Here is a 19,102-nt window from a genome sequence, read left to right on the forward strand (position 1 = left end):
AAATACTAGCTATCAGATCATTTTTGCCCATAAATACTTCAGAAGATATCTCTAATAGGTAAGGATTTTCTTTTTAAAAGCATGTATAACTGCAACAAGATTGTTTTTTCTGGTTATGAGGTTGTGAGGGAAAAATAGGTGAGAATTCTATCAGTGAATACATAGAGTATCTTTACTGGGATCCCATAGAAGTCTTTGTGACTCAAGGCAAACATATAAAATGTATTCTTTGATGAGCAATCCCACTGTGTTGAGTATTACTACTGCTAATATTAATAACTACCATTTATTGATTTCTTATTATGTTTGAAGTACAAAGCTTAGCATTTTCACTCAATATCTCATTTGAACACCTATAGCAGCATTATCAACATTATCAAGTGGACATTATAATGTCCTAATGTATAGCCAAAGACATTCCCCAAGATTAGAGACCAAGGGAATAGCAAAGGAAAGATATGAAACAATCTCCATCTGGCTCCAAAATTTCTCTCTGCTGCTATGTTATACTGCCACTGTACGAAATAGCACTCCTAACTAAGTTCTAAAATTACCTAGGTTATCATGGCTAGAGAGAGAAGAGTCATAAGTGATTAATCCCCAAATTCCTAAGTCTATAGCTGATGAAAAAAAGTCAGAATTAAAAAGGAAAATGTGAGACGTATGAAAGACTCAGTATAGAGATAGTCTGCTACAGTGAAATAAACAAATATGGATACTGGCATCAAGTAATCTGGTCTAATGCACACTCTTTACTGTGAATTACCCTGTTAAATTTCAGTTTCCACATCTGAAGTGTGGGTACAAATTCCTCTCCTCTAATGCTCATGGAAAATACAGTTTTCCCTTTCATAAATTACTTAGTGAAATATCGTGAAACACTATCAGAATCACCACTTTCCCCTCCTGCAATAGACATAACCCAAGAATTTGCGTCAGCCAACTTCCCAGTATGAAGCAAAGCCTCTCCTTCCTCCTACCGATGACTGAGTCATTCTACTAGATATCAGTAGCTATTTAAACACTCCAGCAGGAGCTCACACATTTTTACTTTGTAGAAGTCCTTGGTTGCTTCACTTTCTCATTCTTGGAATAAATTTGGAAATGACTTTTGCTGACCTCAAGAGCCAGAGTATGAAGGGTCAACTGGATCAGAAGCCAAATGGAGAGAGAGACAAAGGTACTAGGGGTGGATAAATATGTACAGGGACAGAATTAGGTTAGAAATGTAAACTAACTGAATATAGGATTAGAAGACTACAACACCTGAATGTGGGAAAATATTAAAGAGTTAATAGCACTTACTTAAAGGAAAAACAAGTCAGATGTAATGGTGATAACGAAGATGATGTTGACGAATAAACTGACTTGGTGTGAATGATGCTGTAGTAGAGGGTGGTAACTAACTTTTATTGAACATTTGCTATAGGCTATTTTCTATGATATTCACTTTACATGCATTATTTCTCTAAATCTTCGCACCTTGAGATTAGGACTAATCTTATCTCCCTTTTACAGAGGACTAACTAGGGATTGGGAGGATTAACTAAATTACCCAGTTTTATGTGGCTAGTAAGTGGTAGAGCTAGGATTGATCTATAAGACGGAATGAATATTGACCAGAGAGAAACGTTGATTGAAAGATTTACTGAGATATTTGCCTCCAAGGCTAGGATTGGGCAATTATTTGCAAGACACATAACTGTCTTCAACTTCTTTTCTGCCAACTTGCTATACACATTTCTGGGAGCTTAATAACTTTTGAATCAGAGAACAAACCATATTGCTTCCTGTCAAAATTTCTATTTTGTTTGGGTCATCTGTAGAGTCCATTAGGAGTGCTTCTGACACGTGAGAACTCTGTGAATATATTTGACCACTGATTGATTGGAATCATCATACATTCAGGCTGGAAGTTTTGTGATGTGACGTTCTAAGTCACATAGCTACTGACAATTGGATTAAAGACCTATGTTTGGATCTTAACATTTGTGTGATCTTAGGCAAGTCACTGAATGGTCAGTTTCCTTGTTCGCATATAGAGGATAACATTATCAGTGTCTTATTTGTTTATCTAACAAGGTGAGGAGTCCAAATCCATTACGTGAAATGTTTTCCTGCTGAACCAGTAATATCTGTGCTTTTTAAGTGGTGGACCTCATAATAAGATATTCGTACACCTGTGAGCTACATGATTTATTTATTTTTATAATGATGGTGAATTTTTCTCTTGTAACAAGAAGGCCACAGCTGGTGTGAGTATAGGACATGATGTTAATATGAATCAAGTGAATATTGAGATTTCACTCCTATTTTTCTTTGGTCGATAACCGCAGTTCCAAATAAAAATTGAATGGCACGGAATTATGTATTAGTTCTTTGAGGTTTTCTCAGTTGGTTAACTGACTAAAGGCTTATTCGCTTGATATCTGACATGCGTTTATGGTATGTTACTTATAACTGCGTGGGCACATGTGTGTGTGCGTGTGTTTGCACGTGTGTGTGCGCGTGCATGCGAGCGTGCATGTGTGCGTGCACACGTGCGCGTACATACACATGGTCCATATTAAAAACATCAGGCTCTCTACCCTGTGGAGGAAGTTAATCTAACCAAGCTGGGCTGAGAGTTTCTTGAAGGCTCACCGTGGGGACAGCAGACAACGCGTAAGCTTTAGATTCTAGATTTGGGGTCAAATATCTGGTATCGAATCCTGGCTCCTAGAGTTGCTAGCTGCGTGACCATAGGTAAATTACTTAAATGCTTTAACTGTACATAGTTCGCATCTGTAAATGTGAATAATGAATTATTTGCAAAACCATTGGGAATACTAGAGGTAAGCAATGCAAAGCACCAGGTACAGACGGTATCCAAAGAATTGTTTGATCCCTTGCCTCCATCATTTTTGTCTTTCTGAATCTATCCTCTGTCACTTTAGGTCTTCGTTTTCTCTCCTCTCGGAGGTGGTACCCTGCTGCTATGGCTCTAGGGATCCTTTGTCTGGGATTACTGGTGACAGTTATATTGCTGATAATCCAATGTAAGTGCTGAAGCCGGGAAAAGATGGAGAACAAAAAACGAGAACTTATAAACATGGTTTATTTGTTGGTTTCATAACAGCTATAAACAGCCTTGATTTAGACACATTTGAGGCAAACTGTTTTAAGAGTGAGTGGGAAGATGAATGGGTACATTGTGCTCTTCCCTCAAATAGATTGAGGCATGGGATGAAATTATGAATGGTAGGTTTTTGTTTGGTTTTGTTTTCACAGCTTCATGGATAAAGCCTATTTAAACCCCAGAATAATGAGGAAGAAAATAATTTGAAGTTACTAATCCACAAGGTCACCCGAGGGACCCAAAAGTAAAAGAAACTTCATTTAGTTCATGCTGAGTTTTAATAGAGATGATTAAATACCAGTTGAAAGTTAAGAACCCAGAAATACAGTCTTCATAAATAAAACATTTAAAACAAAACATTCTTCAAATTTATAATATGGCCATTTAGGAAAGAGGGGATGTTGAGAGGAAAAGAAATGAAAGGAAACATGCAAATGGCTAAGAAAGAAGGAAAATGGTGTTGATCATCCATCTAATACACCTGTGTATTTAGGTCATCGATCTGAGTTATTTATCTCTAGAATCCTAGGCTCTCTAGAGTCCTAGAATCCAGGTTACTAAGGCCTTTGAAGTGCTAATTTGTTTCTCGGTTGTTTAAGGTCTCAAACAACTTATGTTTTCAATCTATGAACACTTTCAATCTATAAAACTTTTCCTACTGATCTGGGAGAAGAGCCCTTGACTCAGAGATAGTCATTGGAAGAGTCTTCCTCTGAGGCTTGGACCACTCTGCAACAGGGTCAAATCTGGCTTTCAACCCAAGAGGTCTACTTTGTACTGAACCGTCAACCTTCTAGAACTGAGACATTGGACCCTTAACATTTGCTGCCTGCTTGATTTCACAACTTTCCTTTCATCTCCACCCTTCCTAAAAAAGCAAAACAGAAAAACCAGAAACCAAACCAAAAAAAACAACAAACTAAAACTGAAAAATATGTTTTCAGACTCTTGTGTTAGCAGCTTAAAAAAATTCCGTGACAGGGTTTCTCAAAAACGGGGTGAGTGTCACAGTTTTTAACTAAAATCAGGAAATGTGGAAGGGTAGAGAAAGGGCAGAGGAATTAAGACACAACTAGAGTTGTGTCTAGCTGTGTCATTAATGACAAGTGCTACTAATAGTCACTGAGTCCAGTTTGTGTCTACCTTAGATCGTCTATATTTTATTTATGCCACTCGTATAAGACTTATCCTGTGATTCCTTTTAACTTGTGTGTAACTCTCAACAACGAGTAAAATCCTGTCTTATTTTTTTAAATCACAAGTATCTGTGACAGTTCCTCACATTTAAAAAATATTGCATGAGTATCAAGTAATTTCCAAATCTGTAATTCCTGAAGAAATTTGGGTCATTGTGCCATCAGGCTGTTGTCACAACAAATGGTTTGATTTAGTTCCTTGATTTCCTCAAGATCCTGTGGAGGAATTTTTACTGGGGTTGGAAATGGAGTCTCAGTTCAGTTCTGATTTAGTATCCCAGGTGTCCGATCTAAAGCAACAGCAAGCAAACCGTACTCACCAGGAAGATATCCTGGAGGGACAGATTTCAGCCCAGCACCAGACAGAAAGATCTTCCCAGGAGTCACAAAGGGAACTCAAAGAAATGATAGAAACCCTTGCCCACAAGCTGGATGAAAAATCCAAGAAACTAATGGAACTTCATCACCAGAACCTGAATCTCCAAGAAGCTCTGAAAAAAGCAGCAAACTATTCAGGTATGAGGGAGGGAGGAGTGAAGAGAGACTTCTCTGTAAATCTTAACATTTTTTGGAAATATCTCTAGGCACAAAATTGGCATATTGATATATGTATCCTTTTTTGTTCATCGTGTTCTACACCAGAAGTCCTCTCTTTTTGTCATCCTCACCCTATCCCATGCCAAATTCTTGAGTTAATTTGATTCAATCAGCCATACTTTTTGGTGGATTTAAGTTTTCCTGCCTCACAAGAGCTTCTCTTTCTTTATAACTTTCTGGTTTTGAGATTTTTCTGGAAGAAATGCCTCACCTTTATCCTTTGCACAGATTCTTCTCTCTTTCTATTCCAATGTATCTTAATCATTGATTTCTTTTCCTGAGGGGTCTCATTTGTCCTGGGAACCCCTTCGTCTTCATTAGCATTATTCTATGGGACTGTTTCTCATAAAGCGTACTACATCAATGTAAATTGAATCAATAGAGGTGAGCTGGCTTGTAAGTGTTAAGTAGATACTTCAAATTAGACAAAGTTATGAGAGACCCAGGAAGTCAATGTGTATGAGAAGAACTGAGTTGATCTCAACTGACTAGGTGAACTCAGAATCTAGGCGGCAGTTTTTCTACAACGTATAATTAAATCAGGTATGTGCTTTTAATCATGGGGAGAATTTGAAAGTGTGAAATAGAGTCACTTTCAGTGGTACATTGCTTTCTTGGCGTTAGTAACTAGCCGCCACTGATAAAAAGAGATTCCTGCAACTTCTTGCTTGTACAGCTCACCTTAATCTCAACCACGTAGTTTTGTTGAATAAAGATTATAAAGTAACAGTTTATAGGTACCCGTCCATTTACTTTATAGAGGAAACCCAGGTAAGTTAAATGATAATAACGATAAGTAGTTTTGTATAAAGTTTTGCAGTTTATAAATCCCTTCAGTATGTACAGGGTTATTTAAATTTCCAAAATTAGCAGACGTTTATAGACAAGCTGATTTTTTAGCAAGTGTCAAACATATATTGAATCTCTTTAAGGAAAGAGCTGTTTAGGACATAAAACCATCTCAAAGAAGGCTTAAAGGAAGGAGGCTAATATATCAAGGACAGGAATGTTTATATAAGCTGACATAGCTACATACCAAAAATGGTTTATTTCACAGGTGGGGCTGTAAAATTAGTCTTGTTTTTATCAGTGGTATGGGAGTAAAGTTATGTCAGGATTGTTCAGACTCGTATCCCAGAGATGCCAAGTGTGGACAACTAATCAAAAATAAAAGGTGATATGTCTCTTGTAGCAGATACACCAAGTAACGTGTTTTCATTCCTTGGCAGTGTCAGATAAAAGCCAATTAGTAGAGATGTCAAATAAAGCACTGCTGTCCATCAAGCAGCTTTGAGAAGATTCTCAAAAACATTAATAATAAAATACTATGCAAAAAAAATTATGCCAGTTTTCTCAAGTTTGAGACAAGTTTTATCTTTCTTACTAACCAGTCTGTGGTCCTCGGTATATGTATGAAGAGGGCAAGACGCTGAGAAATTGGCATATGTGACTTGCTTGAGGTCAGCCAGCTAGAAAGATACAGAGTCTTCAAAGTAACAGACTACATTTTAGCACCTGAATTAGTGGTGGTTCTCAACCCTTCGTGTACAAAATTATCACCTAAGTAGCTTGTTAAAAGTGGCAAGTTCCAGATTTACCCCAAAACCCTGTATCAAAATATCTTGAGGGGGCATCAAGAAATATTTCCTCAGTTAATTCAAACTCAGGAGTTTGAGAGGTAGTGTAATGTAGTGATGAAACACACAGATGCTAGCCTTAGACTGCTCACATTCAAAGTCCCATTTTCTCTATCTTTCAAATGAAGAAAATTAACCTAACTCTTACATACTGTGGTTATGAGGATTAAATGAGCCAATACATAAAAATGACTGCCAACCATTTTTGGCACATTGGTTAACACAGTGGTTATTGTGTTTGTTAAATAAAAAAATAATAATAATTAAAGGACATACAGGTGGTTTGAATGCCACATTTTAACATTCATCTTTTTTACTTTTTCATGGCTTGGAAAACCTACCTAGACCTTTCTTTTAGTTCAGGAAAACCAATATACTCTTTCCTTTGACCTAGTAAGACAGGACTAGGCAAATTAATAAGTTAGGAAGCTTGCATTCTTTGCTTTCAATCCGGGCTTACGTATAGCCTTCCTCATTCACTTTCTTCTTTCATAGTTCAGTCCCTTCTACTTTGTCCTCTCTGATAAAGCCTATTCTTACAAAATTATCTGATGGTCTTATGCCACAATGAAAATTGAAATTAAAATGTTGCCTTGCTCAAGGATTTGAGGTTTGTTTTGGTCACAGCGTAGAACGAAGGGCTTTGCTCCCCAGTAAAGAGATTCCAAGTGTTAGTAACACACGGAAGGGATGATGATGATGAAGGGGAGAAGAAGGGGGAGGAGAAAGAGGATTTGGGGATCGTTTAAAATATCTGTAAAACACATATCTTGCCTATTGCCTAAGCCCTGAGTTGAGTTTTTTGGACTCTCTGGGAACTTTCTGCTGAAAACTTTCCCCTACTTTCTGAAATCTTATTTAAATTGAGATGCTCTCTTTGCACCAATATACTGTTCTCCCTAGAACAGTTCTGTCCAAAAGAAATACAGTGTGTGCCACATATGCAACATTAAATTTCCTAGTAATCACAGTAAACGTGAAAAATAAACAGATGAAATTAATTTTAGTGACATATTTAACCCAATATACTTGAAATATTATTTTGACACTAATCAGTATAAATATTATTAATGGGATATTTTATATTCTTTTTTTCATAGTACGTTTTCAAAATCAGGGGTATATTTTACACTTACAGAACATCATCTCAATGCGGACCAGCCGTAACTCAAGTACTCAAGAGCCACATAGGGCTACATGTCCAGAATCAGGAGGCACGGTATCTAAACCCAAATCCATCATTCAAAGACCTGAAGTTTTAAAATATATAAGCATATCTTTTTTAGTAGCAGAATAGCTATCACATATTCATCCCCCCAACTCTCACTTCCATGATTCCAAACATAATTTTTAAAAAATAGATCAGATTCTAAAATTACATCCCAGCTCAAGCCTTGCTTTTTAACAGTCTTGCTTTTTAATTGAGTTTTCTAAAATCAGAATGCTTCATTTCTTTTTTCTCCAAAAAATGGAGCAATAAAGACTCTAGGCTATTTAGGTATTTGCAGAATCTGGGTATAATTCTAATTAAGAAGAGGCGGTAGCATGTGAGAGTCCTGAGAGGTGAATTGATTTAAGAATTGTAGAAATATTTTTACTCAGGCATAACTCACTAATTAAGTATATTACATTTCCTAGGTCCTTGTCCCCAAGACTGGCTCTGGCATGAAGAAAACTGTTACCAATTTTCCTCTGGCCCATTTAATTGGGAAAAAAGCCGGGAGAATTGTTTGTCTTTGGATGCCCACATGCTGAAGATTAATAGCTCAGATGATCTGGTGAGTTTTTAATGGTTGCGTGTTGGGCTGGAATATTGGTTTACAGGGAAATAGATCAGGTTAAGGCCCTCCTTGATAATCAGAATATGTACCTGTTTTCTAGCCTAGGCTGGCCACTGGTTACATGCATGACCTTGGATGGACAGGTTATGAAGTATCTCTAGGCTCCAGTAGACATTTCTGTAAAGCCATCAGGAGGATGTCTAAGAGCTCTTTGGGTTCTTTCGGTTTGGGAATCTAATTTAAAAAGTCCACATCGACTCTTTCATCAACTCAGAAACGTGACTTCCCACAGGAATTCATCCAGCAAGCAATCGCCCATTCCAGTTTCCCATTCTGGATGGGGTTGTCTCTGAAGAAACCCAACTACTCATGGCTCTGGGAGGATGGTTCTCCTTTGATGCCCCACCTGTAAGTTTCCTATTCTTTGCTGAACCTACTAGTGAAGTTACTGCCACATTCCACGCGATGTCCTCTTCTTGCTGGAAAGAAGCTTGGGGAATTTCTGAATCTCTCTCCCCAGCTCTCTCACACAGGGACTTGCCCGTTTACCCATTCAGATCTTCTCTTACATTTTCCTTCTCACGTTTATTGCTGACTTGAAGCTTTAAGACAAGGCTAAGCGCCTGACACAAGGTGGCAGTAAATCTAAGTTTGTTTTTCTCGCTGCCTGCAGGTTTAGACTCCAGGGAGCTGCTTTCCAGATGTATTCTTCAGGCACCTGTGCATATATACAAAGGGGAGCTGTTTTTGCTGAAAACTGCATTTTAACTGCATTCAGTATATGTCAGAAGAAGGCGAACCTATTGAGAGTGCAGTGAATGTGAAGGCTCTGGAAGAAAAGGAGGAGAAGACCTTTGAATTTTCTTCTGAAAATTAAGCTCTACTTCGTCACTTAGGTGCAAACCATAAGAGCCCTGAGGACTTCCTGTTACTAGCTAAAGTGCAGAACTCCTTAGCAGAGACTGGGGCCCAGCTGCTTGACACCTTGATAGCAAAAGTTTTAATTCTCTATGTATATTTTTTTTCACCTAGCTTGTTCCAAGCCCCCCTGCCAGTCTTCAGTGAAGTCCATTTTCCTGTTTCTAAGAGCTTGTTGCCTAACTCAAGGTCACAACCATTTTTCTGCTATGTTTTCTTCTAGACATTTTATAGTTTCAGATTTTACGTGGAAATCTTTAACTTTTGGGGGGATAATTTGTAAGTCACGTACGGATGTATGGAAGTTCTTTTTCTTTTCCTTTTTGCATGTGGATATTCAATTGCTTTTGCAACATTTGCTGAAAAGACTCTTCTTTCTTCACTACGTTGCCTTTGCACTTTTGTCAATAGTTATGCATACACGTCTGGGTCTATTTCTGGACTCTATTCTGTTCCATCGATCTATTTGTGTATTCTTTGTGCATAATACCATTGCGATATTTGGGATTCGGTAGTTTTATAATATATCTTGAAATCACATGGAGGTAGTTCTTCAATGTTGTTTTGGTTAATCTATGTCTTTGCATTTCCGTCTTAATTTTTGAATTGGCTTGTCAATTTCTAAAAAAAACGTTTTGAAATTTTGAATGTGATTTCACTGAATCTATAGATAATTGGGGGAAATTGAATTCTTTAAAATACTGATTTGTTCAACTCATGGATTTTCTTTACGCGATGTTTTGTAATTTTCTCTCTATAGATGTTTCACATATTTTATTAGATTATCATCATGTATTTCACATTTTTTATGCTACTGTAGACAGTACTGTTATCATTGTAGTTTTTATTTCCAATGTCCTTTGCTATTGTATAGAATTATAATAGTTTTTTATATTAACCTTATATCCTGAAACCTTGATACGCTCACTTATTTCTTTTAGTAAGTTTGTGTGTGTGTTGGCGTGTGTGGTGTGTGTATGTATTTCATTGGATTTTCCTCATACATAATCATGTCATCTGCAAATAAAAATATTTTTATTTTTTCCTTTCTGGATGATTTTTATTTCTTTTCCTTGCCTGATTTCATAGACTAGAACCTCCAGTACAATATTGAATAAAAACGGTGAGAGTGCAAATTCTTATTTTGTTCTTGATCTTGGGAATAAGTCAATGTTATACCATTAACTAAGGTGTTAAGTGTATATTTTTCGTAGATGAATATTATCAGTTTGAGAAATTTTCCTTTTGTTCATAGAATACTGAGAGGTTTTATCAGAAATGGGTATTGATTTGTCTAATACTTTTCCTATATCTGCTGAGATGATCATATAGTTTTTCTTTTCTCTTTTTAGTTTTTTAACATGATGAATTAACTTAAATAGTTATAGAAGTTTAAGCCAACTTTCGATTCTCAAGATGTATTATTTTAATATATCACTGGATTAGATCTGCTAAAATTTGGCTTAGGATTTTTGCAACTATGTTTATGAACGACATTTATATGTAATTTTCTTTTCATGTAACAGCTTTGTCTGGTTTAGGTTTCAGAGTAGTACTCCTTTATGCCAATTTTCTGGAAGATTTTGTGTAGAATTGGTATGATTTGTTCATTCGATATTTGAAGCAATTTGCCATTGAAGTCATCTGGGCATGGAGTTTTCTTCGTTTCACAAGATTTTTAATTATTTACTGTTAAAGGTTCAGTTTCTTTAATAGATGCAGTGCTATTCAAATGATTTATTCTTGAATGAGCTTTGGTGGTTGGTGTCTTTCAAGGAATTTGTCCATTTCATCTAAGTTGTTTGATTTTTTTGGCCTAACATTTTTCTTTACATTTTCTTATTACTTCAATATCTCTAGAGTCTGTAGCGATGTTACTTCTCTTATTCCTGGCATTGTTAATTTATGCCTGCCCTTTTTTTTTTTTTTTTTTTTGCGGTACGCGGGCCTCTCACTGTTGTGGCCTCTCCCGTTGCGGAGCACAGGCTCCGGACGCGCAGGCCCAGCGGCCATGGCCCACAGGCCCAGCCGCTCCGCGGCACGTGGGATCCTCCCGGACCGGGGCACGAACCCATGTCCCCTGCACTGGCAGGCGGACTCCCAACCACTGCGCCACCAGGGAAGCCCTATGCCTCCCCCTTTTTAAAAAAAATCAGTTTGGCTCTATAATGTTTGCTCTGAACTCTATTTGAATGAAATTAATACAGGCACTCCTTTCTTTCTCTGATTAATGTAAATATGATATATCTTTTCCCATTCTTTTACTTTTAACCTACTTTTGTCTTTTTAGTTAGAGTGTGTTTCTTTTAGGTGACAAATAGTTGAGTGCTGCTGTTTTATATAATTTGACAATTTCTGTCTTTTTGTGTGTGTGTTTAAACCGTTACATTTAATGTGATATTGATGTAATTAGATTTAAGTCTACCATCTCGATATTTCCTTTCACCTTCTTTCAACTTGTCCTTGTTGCCTTTTCCTCTTTTCTTGCCTTCTTTTGTATTAATGAAATATTGCTGACTCTCCCGTTTTATCTTCCTGTTGGCTTATTAGCTATTACTCTTTGTTATTTTAGTAGTTGTTTCAGGATTTATATACACATCACGACTCACTGCAGTCTACCTTGAAGTGATACTATACAACTTCATGTCTACGAATAGAACCTTAGATGAGCATACTTCCATTTCTTTCCTCCCAGCCTTCACACTAATGTTGCCATACATTTTATTTTTATATCTGTTGTAAACACCACAATGCATAGTTATCATTTTTGCTTAAATAGTAAATCATCTTTTAAAGACATTTAAACCGTAAGCAGAAAAATCCTACATATTTGCCCAAGTAGTGACCATTTTGGGTGCTCTTCATCTCTTTTTTAGATCCACATTACATCAGGTGATATTTTAAGTTTTCTTAAAGGACTTTCTTTATCATTCCCTATAGTGAAGGTCTACTTGTGAGGAAATCTTTCTTCTTTTCCATCAAGTTTGAAAAAATTTAAGCTGCTAGGCTATTACCTCTTCAAATGTTTTTTCTGCCCCGCCTCCCGGTACCCCCTCACTCCACCTCTCTCCCCTCCCGCCCGTCCCTATGCACACACACACTGTTGAGGGACTCCAGTTATGTGAATATTGGGCTGCCACGCCGCATGGCACAGGGATATTAGCTCGGTGATTTGTGACAGCCTGGAGGGGTGGGATAGGGAGAGTGGGAGGGAGGGAGATGCAAGAGGGAAGACATATGGGAACATATGTATATGTATAACTGATTCACTTTGTTATAAAGCAGAAACTAACACACCATTGTAAAGCAATTATACCCCAATAAAGATGTTAAAAAAAAAAATATTGGGCTGCCACAGTGCCCTGATGCTTCTTTCTTTCTTGCTGTCTTCCCTCCCTCCCTCCCTGTCCTTGTTCTTTCCTTTCCCTTTAAAATTATTATCTCTCAGTGTTTCATTTTTGTTAGTTTCTATTGATATATATAATCAAGTCCATGAATCTTTTCTACTGAGTGTCTATCATTAATATCACACAGCGTATTTTTCATCCCACACTTTGTAGTTCTCATCTCTAGAAGTATGCTTTAAAAACAAATCCTCCATGTCTCTATGTAGCTTTTTAAATCTATGAACATATGAAGAACATATTAACTATTTTAAAGTCTGTGCCTTCTAATTCTAACCTCTAAGTTGTTTTTTTGTAATTTTATTTCTTAATTGGAGAACAGTTAACCCTTGAATAATGTGGGGGCTAGGGACACCAGCCCCTTCATGAGGCGGAAAATCTATGTATAACTTTGTAGTCAGCCCTCTGTACCTCCTTTCCAAATGTGGATTGTGTAGTACTGTAGTATGGATTTAGTGATAAAAATCCACATATTTGTGGATGCATGCATTTCAAACCCATCTCGTTCAATGATCTACTGTATAATTGACTTACAATATTATATTAGGTCAACGCTAGATATTTTTCGTTCCTCTAAATACTCCTGAGTTTTATTGTGAGAACAACTTAAGTTACATAGAAACAGTGAGATGCTCCTGAGTATTGCTTTAATGATTATCAGGCAGTACCAAAGAAGTTCTCAGTCTGGGGTTAATGATTCTCCATTATGAAGGAAATATTTTCTGAGTATCCCACCCAATACTCAATGGGCTATGATCTTGTCCAATCTTGCCATTGGGAAAAGGCACTGTTTCCTGCCCCACGTGAACTTGGGCATTATTTCCTTCATTTATTTTATTTTATTTTTTTAAAGATACATCTTTCCATTTATTTAGATATTATTAAAAATTCTCTGCACAGTAATTTGGAGCTTTTAATATAACACTCTTGCACATTTTTATTACATTTATGATTGTATTTATTATTAGGATATTGATAGTTTTCTTGCTATTGTACATGACAAAAAATCGTCTATTTTTGCTGGTATATATGAATACAACATATATTCGAATATGGGGTTTTGTATCCAGTAAAGTTGCTATAGGCCATGAAATAAGATAAGACAAAGAATTAAAAGATATTAAGATCACTTGCAGATGATATCATTAAGTGCTTGGAAAATCCCCCCAGATCTACAAATTATTAGAATTAATAAGTAAAAATAGCAACTTTACTGGAAACAGAACCCCTTTGTTTATTTTTGATGGTTCTTTCTCCAAACCCTCTGGTTACTCCCTCACACTCATGCTCTGAGCTGTAGGAGATTCTCTGCAGGTCTCTGGGGTTCTCTCTCTGTGCAGCTCTCCTCTCTCGTACTCTCGCCTGAACACTTGCTGCCTTTGTCTGTCTCAATTCTGGGATTTCCCAGTAATCTCCTCAGTTCCCCTTCCCTGTGTGTGGCCTGCGAACTCCACAAGTGTGGTAAACTGGGGCAATCCCGGCACTCACCTTGTTTGTTTCCATCTCTCATAGACCATTGTCTTGCTTTGTTGCTTGATATCCAGCGTTTTGAAAACTGCTGATTCATGCATTTTGTCTGTTTTTGCTCGTTTGTATCTGTCAGGTCGGAAGGTCAATCCAGCTGTTGACGGAAAAAACATTGCACAACCTGAGTGTTGTGAGTTAAGTTTTATTCGGGGCAACATGAATATGTCGTCCTAGGGGACGACATTTCAGATAGCTCTGAGAAAGTGCCCCTAAAAAGTAGGGGGGAAGGTCAGTGTTATATACAATTTTAGTGAAGGGGGGACGTGCAGGCAAGCACACATTTTGGCAGAGGGTGGCTGCTTGTCACCAGGAGCAGACGGCACCATTGATAATTTTAGTGCTTTTCTAGGTACGAGGAGATGCAAGAACTGGGCTCATAAAATGTTCTCCCGGAAATATCTAACTATCTAAACACCTGTTCTGCCCATTTTCCCCAGAGCACAGAGGGCCTCATTCCTGATCTCCACCCTGAGCTCCTCTCAGGGGTGTTGAAGGTCAGCAGCTGCTGTGGCTCATGATTTAAACCTTGTAGAGGTAGACGGCAAGGGCCAATTTGTAGGTGGCACGGTCCTTGTTACTCCATTTGGCTTTGAGCAAACGTCCAAGAGAAGGATTTTGTAATTAGGGACTTTAGTTTCTCTTTCTGTTGGAACTACTGATATCTCTGAACAAAAACATGTTAGGCTGAAAAAAAAAATCTAGTCCAGATTGGAAGATGAATTTCTTGCCTCTGTGTCTGGTATAGAAATTTCAAAGTTGATAACAGAGCTATCTTCTTTTTTTTTTTTTTTTTTTTTTTTTTTTTGCGGTACGCGGGCCTCTCACTGCTGTGACCTCTCCCGTTGCAGACTACAGGCTCCGGACGCGCAGGCTCAGCGGCCATGGCTCATGGACCCAGCCGCTCTGCGGCATGTGGAATCTTCCCGGACCGGGGCACGAACCCGTGTCCCCTGCATCGGCAGGCGGACTCTCAACCACCGCGCCACCAGGGAAGCCCCAGAGCTATCTTCTTTAGCCAAGCTGACAGTGCCAATGAGTCATTGTTCAGTCACTTTTACTATTTCTGTCTCCAATTCTTCCGGACGTTGGCAACGTGTCTTCCTAAGCCTTAGGTTTGGAGGAAACTACCTTAATCTGATCTATCTTGGTGATATATCTCTCAGTTTATAGACTGCTGCTTGATCCCAAAGACATAAATATTCTTATCCTTGCTTGTTACTATTTAAACGAGGGCTACAACTACAGCCTTGGGTTACAACTACAGCCTTGGCCTGCAGTCTATTTATGTATGCCCTGAAAGCTAAGACTGGTTTCTACATTTTTAAAGCGTTATTAAAACAAATATGCAGAAGAGACTGTAAGTGACCCACAGAGTCTGAAATATTTATTCTCTCATCCCTTGCTGAAAGAGTTTGCTGACCCCTGATGTAAATAACTTACTGTTTAGGCCATGTTTATTTCTCATTAAGGGAATGAACTCTGAATTTGGACTATCTGAGTTCAAATCCCAGTTTTTTACATCTCTGTTATCTAAGGAAAGTTACTCAACATCTTTATTAGCTTGATTACCTTAACTGAAAGATAGGAATAACACTAGTAGCTCATAGATCTTCATTTTATTTCTAGTAGGTCATAGATATATGAGGATTTAATGGGATAATGTTTATATAATAATTCATGCAGTGCCTAGGATTCGGTTAGAGTTCAAGAAATGTTAACTATTCTATTAGTTCATTTTTTCCTTGTATTTATAGTGTCCTACGAGTGTTTCTCTTTTTGGTAGTAGGTTCTTAATCTCATACAGCAAATTGAACAAATAACTCCTTAACTTAGGTTTAATGGTGTTTATAAACATTGTTTAGGATTCTTTTTTGCTGTTGTTGTTGAAATAATGTCCTGTGGAATACCTCCTGACTTGCCTCTTGTTTCGTGAACCATAAAAAGTATTGCTCAGCATTTCTTCAGTTTCTTCCTTGTGGAGATTTTCTGAGTTTATTAGGGCTTGCAGGGCATTTGGGTCAATGAGCATAGATGGTATTCTATTATAGAATAGAGGGTATATAAGTGAATATTATTTAAAATACCGAATTATCTTAGAGTATTTCACAGAGTTAGGCTGTTCTGGTTTGGAAAGATGAGCAGAATAGGTATGCTTTCCTGCATCTATTGTTCAAGTTTTTAAATCTTAGCAAGTAAAATGAGTAAGTTTAAAATATCTGATCTTTATACCTTAATGTCTCCAAATGTACCTTCTTTGCACCTATATTTACTTCCAAAATCCCCTCCATGATCAGTCATCCTCATCCCAGTGATGTGCAAGGTATTAACCCATGAAGGATGCCATGAACCAGAAAGTTCATGAACTACTCGTTTCCTGGGAGCAAATTTTAAAAATGAGAGAGAAGTACATGGTCCTGAGCATTTGCACAGTTGCGAAAACATTGAATTTTAAGTAGGAGTATTAGGTATTTGACTTGTACCTGAGCCATACGGAAATCTCAGTGGATTTGAAAATTATTAAATCGGCTGTTTGTAGAACCCATTAAACTTAGTGGTCCACATTATACTCCAGTGAAGAGCCACATGCCTTAGCTCTTCCCTAGTTCTTTACCCCATTAAGAGCACAGCTGACACATGATTTATAATTCTACTCTTAGAGAATATACATAATTTAAGCTTAGTAAAGCATCCTATAAGACAGATAGCAGGAACCTGAATATATTCATAAACGTATATGTGTTTGCTAAGCTCTTTTCTGGGATATGCTTCTACAGCACTAAGTCTTTTACTTATTTACAACAGACCCCAAACATTAAAAAAAAATATAAATAGACAACTTTTTCTCAATATTATGCCCATCTTATTAAGCATGTGTGTTGTATATTGGAAATGAAGTAGGATGACTAATATAATTAATTTTAAAACACCTGCTTATATACCTCAGTAACCTAAATATCAAAATAACAGTATCAGGCTATTTTACTTTCTCCAAGTTATTCCAATTTGCTGTGACAGAGATGTGGATTAGAAATTTTTCTCACTTTTTTGGGGCTACACATTCACTTATTTAACATCTCTCACTCAGATGCTCTCTTTCTTTAGTCCTAACAGAGTAGGCAGTAATTAACATACAGAGAGCCTATCCTTAGGGTCCGTACAGTCTCGTGTGTACGAAGAAAACAAGCAAATTAAAAATAGCTACATATGTAAAATTGTATTCATTCATTTAATATGTGAAGCGCTACTCTAGATGATGGGAATTTGTAGTGAGCAAGACAAGTTTCCTGCTCTCCAGGAACTTATGACACACTGAAAATTAAAAGTATAGTAAACATATGTGGTTATTATTGAAGGAATCCGACGGCTGCTCACAATAGAATAACTCCCAACAACTACAATTTCTTAGGAATAAAGTAATACAGATGCCTTTAAGCAGAGTGAAAGTCACGTTTTTATTATGAGTCAGGTCCACCCTGCAGAAGTGCTTCCGTTTTACTCACAAGTGAATAAAACAGAATAACTTCCTCTAATTTGCCTTGAAATTCATAATATAAAGCAGCAGATGGCGCCATCATCTCATTCACTTCTGCCTGATTTTGCTAAATCTTTTTAATGAATCCGTATCGACTCAGCTCAGATCACACCCCACAGGAACTCTGTTTTCTTTTTTTAGTTACCCTATACCTTTCTTATTCACCATCCAAGGATACTAGCTGGGCTTAAAGACCCATCATCGTTTTGCTGGTGAGGAAACAAGCAGAGAAAATGAAACAATACATCTAAAGTCACTCAGTTAATCCAGTGACAGAATCAGGAGGGACATGGTTCATTCATTAGCTCGAATTTGGACTTTGAATTTAGAAATGCTGCCAATAACTTGGAGATTTTTTCCCCCTCTGCAATTCAATTGCCTTATCTCAGGTTGTTTCCACTTTTAAAAATAAATGAGTAGAATATACCAGGTGAATAGCTTCCAAATATTTTATGGGTTCAATAAAATTATGTACTAAATTCCCAGATATAAAACAAGTAAAATCAGGGATGCTCTGGTTGTATTGATACTGGGACAGTCTAGACACTTTCCTGTTTGGCTTGTACTGCATCACAGTTTGCTATATTTTTCTTCCTATTAAAGATGATACAGAGTTTAAAGGTACAGGAAAAAAAGAAAATATAGTCAACGTATTTGACCAAAACATGACTGGCCAATACAGGGACAATGCCACAGGTAACCTAAAACAAACAAACATACATATGAGAAACACCTCCTACTTGAAAATAACACCCGCCATTCTTTGTTTTCCCCTGCTCTCCACAGTCAATTTAAAGACAACTTGGGTGTGATTTGGGACTAGAAATTGGAATTACCAACAGCTTAGCTCCTAGTTCATAAGAAGTATAATTGTTAGTTTTCTTGCCTATTTCCCCCAATAGACAGGACCGTTAAGACACTGGTCTAGACATTGGGCATAGAATACCTATAGAGACAGAATGCTTGTCCTTTTGGAGTTTATAAGCTGAACCACACAATAGCATTAGGTAATTTTAGGCTATAATATAGGTAGGCACTTATATATATTTTGTACGTGTATAGTGTGATGGAGAGGTGCTGTGGTCATATTCTGCGTCAGGCTGAAGGATCAGGGAAGCCCTACCAGGAAGAGTGATATTTGAACTAAGAACTAATTATCAAGAAAAAGCCCACCATGCAAAGTTCTCAAGGCAAAGCATATTAGCCAAAGTATAAGCGCAAAATTCCGGAGACAGGAACAACTTGATGTGTTTGTGTGATCAAAAAGAATATTATATGATATAACTTATATGTGGAATCTAAAAAAGAGTACAAATTAACTTATTTACAAAACAGAAATAGACTCACAGACATAGAAAATGTCTGTGAGTAGAAAAACTTATGGTTACCAAA

At 37.3% G+C, this 19,102-nt stretch overlaps 1 protein-coding gene across 1 annotated transcript; it reads left to right on the plus strand.

The window, feature by feature from the left end:
- The first annotated feature begins 1,066 nt into the window (after window positions 1–1,066).
- LOC116760645 (oxidized low-density lipoprotein receptor 1-like) lies at window positions 1,067–10,264 on the plus strand. The gene is made up of 6 exons (XM_032645832.1): window positions 1,067–1,180; window positions 2,937–3,038; window positions 4,588–4,830; window positions 8,187–8,326; window positions 8,622–8,737; window positions 9,003–10,264. The coding sequence occupies exons 1-6, from the start codon at window positions 1,105–1,107 to the stop codon at window positions 9,145–9,147; spliced, it is 822 nt and encodes a 273-aa protein (XP_032501723.1). The 5' UTR covers window positions 1,067–1,104; the 3' UTR covers window positions 9,148–10,264.
- The last annotated feature ends 8,838 nt before the right edge of the window (window positions 10,265–19,102 follow it).

The sequence above is a fragment of the Phocoena sinus genome, chromosome 10, assembly GCF_008692025.1.
Source record: "Phocoena sinus isolate mPhoSin1 chromosome 10, mPhoSin1.pri, whole genome shotgun sequence".
NCBI classification, from domain to species: domain Eukaryota; kingdom Metazoa; phylum Chordata; class Mammalia; order Artiodactyla; family Phocoenidae; genus Phocoena; species Phocoena sinus.